The sequence below is a fragment of the Mycetomoellerius zeteki genome, unplaced genomic scaffold (genome assembly GCF_001594055.1).
Source record: "Mycetomoellerius zeteki isolate Tzet28-1 unplaced genomic scaffold, Tzet1.0 scaffold41, whole genome shotgun sequence".
Classification (NCBI taxonomy): domain Eukaryota; kingdom Metazoa; phylum Arthropoda; class Insecta; order Hymenoptera; family Formicidae; genus Mycetomoellerius; species Mycetomoellerius zeteki.
Genome location: NW_017257403.1, coordinates 694,831 through 702,502, shown reverse-complemented (window position 1 = coordinate 702,502; position 7,672 = coordinate 694,831). Strand labels below are relative to the sequence as shown.

At 27.5% G+C, this 7,672-nt stretch overlaps 1 protein-coding gene and 1 pseudogene across 1 annotated transcript in view; both read right to left on the bottom strand.

Annotated features, from left to right (window-relative positions):
• Positions 1 to 787: 787 nt before the first annotated feature.
• LOC108726296 (uncharacterized) lies at positions 788 to 2,291 on the bottom strand (annotated as a pseudogene).
• A 3,847-nt stretch (positions 2,292 to 6,138) lies between these two features.
• Positions 6,139 to 7,672, bottom strand: part of LOC108726295 (odorant receptor 43a-like) — a 1,998-nt gene continuing 464 nt past the window's right edge. The window contains exons 2-3 of the mRNA XM_018453766.1: positions 6,289 to 6,421; positions 6,139 to 6,192 (exon numbers count right to left, since the gene is read on the bottom strand). Of these exons, the coding sequence (XP_018309268.1) occupies positions 6,139 to 6,192; positions 6,289 to 6,421 (187 nt within the window). The remainder of the gene's footprint in view (positions 6,193 to 6,288; positions 6,422 to 7,672) is intronic.

The following is a 7,672-nucleotide window of genomic DNA, read 5'->3' as shown; positions in this document are numbered from 1 at the left end:
ACGTAATTGTCCCAGTGTTCGACCACAATTGGAAAATTAATATGCTGACGGAAAATAATAATATAAATAGATGTTTAATGACAAAAGATAACTAATTCAAATTGATCTTTAAGGTAAAAAAAGCATGTGAGATTAATATTAATATAAATAAATAAAGTTTTGTGTAACTGTCCGGACATAGGTACTGTCCGATCCTAGTGACTGGACATATACCTATGTCCGGACATAACCTATGTCCATTTACATAACACTTTATTTATTTAAGTTAATATTAGTCTCAAATGCTTTTTTTAAATAGTAATATTATAATTTAATTGTAATCTTTAAATGCAATTAAATTATAATACTGCAATAAAAAAAGCATTTGAGATTAATAATAATAAATTTTGTGCGGACATAGGTGCATGTCCGGACGCTGGGACATTTACCTTATATATATTATAATATTTTAAATGAATATTACAACAATCTATAAATTAATTTGGAGGTACCAAAAACTGATATTATATTATTAAAAATCTAAAAGAAACTACGTGTAAAGTGAATTTTTGGCATTAAAATTAATAGTTACATCATATTTTCCACATAATCATTTTTATTTAATATTTAAAGCTGATATTCTAATAGTTTAAAAATCCGGATTTGAAAATAAAAAAATTGTGTCAATAAATATATGTCTGTAATATCTAAAAATCCAAATTTAAATAATCTTTCCATAAATTGTTATCCTTAAAATATTAATCTAATCTCTATCAATATTGTTTGTTAGAAAAAGATATTAAGATTATTAATTTGAAGCAACGTAACGAAATATCCAAATCATTAACACGGATTTGTAAAAGATGAGACGTACCTACTCGAAAAATATTTAGACTTGCAGTAAGAACTCCAACTACTATTAATAACATGAACGAAAATTGAAATCTTGATATAAAATAGTTGGAGAATCTAAAAACAAATGTATGTTATGTTAATGTTATTACGAATGTTAAATATTTATTACAGAGTAGATACCTACGTCATAGATTTTCGATGAATATCTACAGCACGAATTAGACCTTTATAAACCAAAATCTCTTTCTGCGTACTAACATTTTTTGATGTATAAATATGTATAGCTTTCTTGATGCGGTAACTGTGAAAATAATTTAATAACTGATAACTATAGCAAGAAGTAAAAATGCACAATGATTTTAATGAAATACGAGAAAAAGTTAGCTTGTCTTAATGATATAATTTAATAAAATAATTTTTATGAGTATGTTCGCGTTGCGCATTTATTATTGATCTGGTTTTATAGCGTAATACATATCCGTGAACACTTTTTGTCGTGATAAGCTTATTTGTAATATTACATAAACCTGGACTGCTGAGATTTCAATAACATTATGATATAAATGAAAATATTATTTGATTTTATATCATTTAAAATTTTACTTTCAAGGTAAAGGTAAAAAGTAACTTTCGATACACTATATTGCACATTATTGTAAGGAATAATGGATATTACGATTTCGTTATTTTAATAAACTAACTATTAAAACTTTTAAATCTAAGCATATTAATAGCTAATATTTTGTAAAGTAAACTTTTCGTATCAAAACAAATGCTTTTTGAAAATGAGAGAACCAAGAGCCCATTTCTAATAATTTAAATTTTGTAACAATTTTTAAGATCCCAGTAAACACAATGTTACATGTAACGCACATGTAACATGTAATATTGTGTTTACTGGGATGCTTATTAATATCAAATTATTAATATCCTTCCAAGATATTGATTAGCATCAACATTATTATTATAGTAGTTTTTCAATTTAATGTATGATATGTTTACTCTAGTTACATTTATGACTTCGTTTCATAACTGAAAATGATATCGGCGTGTAGTTTGCAAAATTTAGTATATACCTACTCTTAGATAAAATTCACACCGAAGTATTTAACCACTTAAGATACAACTCATACCATGTACGCTTTTGTTAGATGTGTATTCACGCATTACGGTCTTATGACACTACGTTAAATTTTTAATTATTATATATGTTTATCACGTTACCTAGCAATTTTCAACATTCCGCAGGCATGCTGAAAATAGGCAATGAACAATGAACCTGTTCCGATTAATACTGTGCACCCTATAGTAATAGTTGCATTTACATGGAAAAACATTAAATAGAAATATCTTTGTTGATCGATAAAATATTCGGTTGAGACCTGCAGGTGATGTGATCGAGATTCGTTTGCAGATAATACAATATCAATAAAATGCAACCATAGAGAGACGCCCATAACAACAGATAATCCACATATAAGAATCACTACACAATATTATGAAGTAATAAGTATAAAATATTTTTGAATATACTATTTGAAATTTTATATTACTATAAATGTATCATATTTTAAAATATTTTACATGTGAATCTTTTTCAAGTTAAGTCAATGTATATAATGAATTTTATTAAAACTACTTTTATCTAAAACATTTTTTCTGAAATGAGAAATAAAAAAGTTTTTGGAAATGATGCATTAAAATGGAACAATCCTATATATTTATGATATTTCTTTTGTTATATATAAAAAATTCTAAGGTATATTTGGCACTATTATTTAATATTTCAATGCAACGCTTGTATCATTACAATCTCAATTTTATATCTCAAAACTAAAACATTATATTTAGGATTACGAAGAGTTAAATTATTTTAATTACGCAGCATTTGACGTGCATTATTCTTTGGTACATTTACAAATGCTAACATACATTTCAAATGCTTACTTGATTCACTATAACGTAAAATACATCTCTTTAGTTGTAAAAGGTTTAATGAAAATTTCATTAAGTAATTTCTTACATAAAAAAAATAAAAAATATCTTACCTATAAGCACAGCCGTATACTGTTTCGCATTATTTCCATATTTTTCTACGATAGCAACTTCGTTACTGTCACTTAAATCGTCATAGATATGCTGAATTTGTTCCATTAAATATTTTATCTATATTATCAATGAGTTTTTATATTATACGTCTTAATGTTAGTAAAATTTACAAAATTAATAAATAATATTGGATATATTTGTTAAAATATTTATTTTATCAAATATATTTGTCAACTTGCCGTTTCACTGTTAATGTAGAAGGAATTATATTTTATAATAAAAATGCTAAAAGCAAGTGCTGTAGAATGAACTTTGATGATGACTTCTGTAGAACATGTTGAAATCAAAATTGTTGTAAGCTGTAAATAATAACTTTTTTTTAGGAAGAAATGGAAAACGTTATTTATATTGTAACCTATTTCAACGTAACTGTAAGCCATTTTTATTACTTTATACAATAATTTTTATCAAGTTGTATAATTGGATTTCGCGAATTAATTCGTATTCGAATTGGTTATTAAAATGCCAATGTTTCGTAAACATTGCAATTTATTTCGTCATGGCAAAGGGTAGCCTGATACTGTATCAAGTAGATACTGATGAAGTAAACAGCAATATTCACGAAAAATTAGCATTCTAATAATGGATTTGAAGATAACCTGCGAAACGTATAGGTAACTTCTGTATGGAAAGTTTTCGTGAAAACCTCAAAAGTATTAAGTTGTATAATCATAATTTTTTAATTTCATATTAATGTAATTATGTAACTATGTGCAACAGAAATCAGCACATAACAACATTTTGTTACTCGCGCGCACAACTATTGTTTATGTATATGTGTATGTATATGTACATATATTTGCATAAACTTTTTTTATAACACCTTTCTTATAACTTTTTTTATACATATAAAGAATAAGATCTTACTAATATTTGCACTAATTTTTTATATTTAATTACTTATTTGACATATATTTCAAGTCAATTCATATTTTCAAGGAAATATCGATTCTTGAATTAATCAGCAAATTTGCAATTATAAATCTATATAAATTCTAGATTTAAGATAATATTATTAAAATTAAAATTTTCATACCTGAAATATAATGCAAGTTATAAAGATGCTAAGTATACATATTATTTGTAATCCAACAAATTTTGATTTTTCATAAGGCCACAAACCAACTATCAACAAGAGAGTTCGATTAAGACTGAAATATCTATCCACGACACTGATCATGTCTCAGCTAACTTCAAAATGTTTTTAACGGAATTGAAGTAAACGAAGTTGAGTTTATCCCCACCATTCAGTTGATCGATTAAATGTTTTTTTCTTCTAATTCAAGAAATGTTCCATAATTTAAGACAATTTCAATAATTCAGCCAATTACGCTGAATTGTTGAAGTTTACTTAAATTTCAGAAAATTTTTTGAATTTTCATTGAGATAAAAGTACCGTGAAATGTGCATAATATACTATCGTAATATTAAAACCCTCGCAATTTAATATCGCTTTCTTAAAATATGTCGTGTTTAAGCGATCGATTCAACTACGGCTGTAAAACTAGCGCAAGCGCTGTAGCTACATTTTCAACGATGCGTATTCTCGTGTTCCATTCTAAAATAAGCTCTTGTAAGTTATACTTGATTTTTTAGGGTCACTACGACTAACCTTAAAATACAGTAAAATAATTATAAAATTATTAATCCGTATTTTTTTAGCTCACTTTTAACGATAAATGTGTGTGTTTAGTTTACGTTACATATTTTTAGTATATAATTTACGTTATATTATGGAATTATATAAATAAATTCGCGTATTTGTCGATAAGTGTGAGCTATGTATAGATATGTATAGATTTGCAATTTATTCCTTTTTAGTATATGGATACGTGATTTAATTCTTTTTTAGTATCCATTTCATTCTCTGGGGAAAAAAAGATATCTTCAAATAGGAGAATGTGTCTGTATTTGTAAGTAAAGGATGCAGAATCTTTACAATCTATACATCACAAAATTGTACTTAGATATTATTAACTATTAAATGCATTTCTTTTCTTAACTTCAATTTATTGGTATTTTTAAAATTTAATTTCTTCCTTTTTACTTTAAAAAATCAATTAAAATAAGTCACCTCGTATAAATTATTGTTTACATTGTATAAGAAAATTTTTAGAGTTTTCTTTATTAATTACATATGTGAGGTACAAAATATAGAATTTAACAGAAAAATCATCAATTTTCATTCAACAAGAAAAATTCTGTTATAGATGAGGTGTTTATATATAATTAAGGTATAAATAAATAAAAGAAAAATCTCTTTATTCCTTTGAATTAACCCTCGGACAGCGGACGTCGTGATACTCGCACGCACGGCGAACGCAGGGTCAATAGTGACCTAGGAATGAAATTGTTTTGAAAAGCTTGAAAAGTAATTTTTTTATTATAATATGTATAAAATATATAGAAGGAGAAATAGAAACACATATTTATGATAGAAACAAATATCCATTTATTCATTTTCTTCACAGATGAAAAGATTGAAAAGAGTAAACAACTTTAACTCGCGGGTTTCGCGAGACCCTGCGTCCGCTGGCGGAATGTTAAAATTGAAGGTATATTGAGGATAAAGATCAATATGGGATCATGATTTAATACGGCTTATTTTATCATTAGCTGCATTAATGTTACGATAAATGAACTTTAATTACATTCGGGATGAAAGTGTGAAGTGGAATATTAATTAAAAGAAATAAATCTAACACGTAAAATTAAGTCATTACTCGATAAAATAAAGTCACTGCAATTTATTTTACTCTATCCTATCATGTGAATTACTATTAAATATAAAGTAACGTGCAATGCAAGTATGTATATTAGTTGACCTTTTTCTTACGTTAAGTATTATTGTATTTATTGTATCGTATTTTGCTCATTATATCTATTGAAGGAATTCAAAAATGAAAAAGATTTTTGTAATTACTATAAATGAATGAATACGACGAATATAAATATTAATTGTTATTACCACATTTAAATGATTGATTAAATATTCTATACATCCTTTTGTTATAAATTTTAATGGTAATTTTATAATTAAATTAATTCGGTAATTTAATAAATATATTTTCTTCCGACCTTCATTTATACATCATTTATGTTAGTGTTTTTGTTTTTTAGACATAAGATATATTGCAAACCATCTTTCATCTACACTTCATACTATTATAATATAAATTGTAACATATTACATTATTATGATTGCATTGAATACATAATAGTAAAGTAAGAAACGGATGCATTTATTAACTGTAAACAAAATTATATTTGCTTTAATTGTGTTGCATTAAGAAAAAAGTATATTTTCAATATTATAGTATAGTACATATAATATATTTTGTGTACCGTGGCAAAACATTCTAAGGACGCCACAAACAATCCACCGACTTTCAGGCCAAAACTTTTATTACCTCTTTGTAGCAGAATCAGTATTAGCCTTTGCATGGGTAATGGAGTTACGTACCATTGAACTTTATATCTAAAATTGATAACGATATAAAAAATTTGAAGAAAATGAGAACATTTACGTGAAGATTTTTCATCATGTATCTGTACATATATTGGTAAATGTTCACTTTAGTTGAAACCTCACCAATAACCTTGACCTTGACATATGTTGTCACAGTTCATGACTTTGAGTAACTTCCAACAAGTTTTAGCCGTCGCTCGTTATCCGTTAAAAAGTTATTAACAAAAAAGTGTTTGAAAAAAATGATATATTCTTTTACTATATAGAACAAAAATATTTTACTTTAAATATAAATATATAAAAACATTTTACGACTGTCCTTGCGAAACGAATTTCACCTTATCTCCCACCTATTAGGGGGCGACTTTTCACGCGAAACGTCTTTCAGCCCACCTGCCTCCCTGCTTCAGGGACGCACGACATCCACGATAAGCGACTTTCACCACACCTCTCCCCCTGGCAAGGGGCACACGACTTTCCATGCAAAGCGAATTCCACTCCAAGCAGCTTTGCGTGGAAAGTCGTTCCCCCCTCGGCAGGAGGGAGGTGGTTGAAAGTCTTTAAAGTTATGCGTTCCTGAAACAGGGGGAGCAGATGGACTGAAAGTCGCTTCGCGTGAAAAGTCATGCGCCCCTTAGCAAGGGCGGGATTGGATGTAGTTCCCTTCGCGTGGGAAACTATTACGTAAGGAAAGGCATAGAATAGTTTTTAATGTTACATATAGTAGAAATAATACGTTATTTTTTCAAACCTTTGGTTAATAACTTTTTAATGAATAACGAGCGACAACTAAAACTTGTTGGACATTACTCAGGGTCATGACCTTGACAACATATCAAGGTCAAGATGATCGGAGAGATCTCCGCTAAAGTGAACATTTACCTATATATTTATTATATGCTACATTAATACTTCGAAATTTAATTAGTAATATTTTTCATTTTTCGTTAGTAATTGAGAGGCCTATTTTTATGTAACTCTTAACGACTGTAACTATAGCGTTAATAGTTACAGAATAAGCCTCGTTATGAATTACAGAATAGGCCTCTAAATTTCTTATATAGTATATAACTATAATATACAGGGTGAGTCATTTTAATCTATGGACCCGAATATCTTCCAAATTACGGTATCTATAAAAAAATGGTTTAGATAAAAGTTGACCAGGACAGACGGGGTCATTTAATTGTATCATTAGTTTTGACCTTGAGGTCAATTTTGAAGGTCATTTCAAGGTCACGATGGTTTTTTTAAATGGGA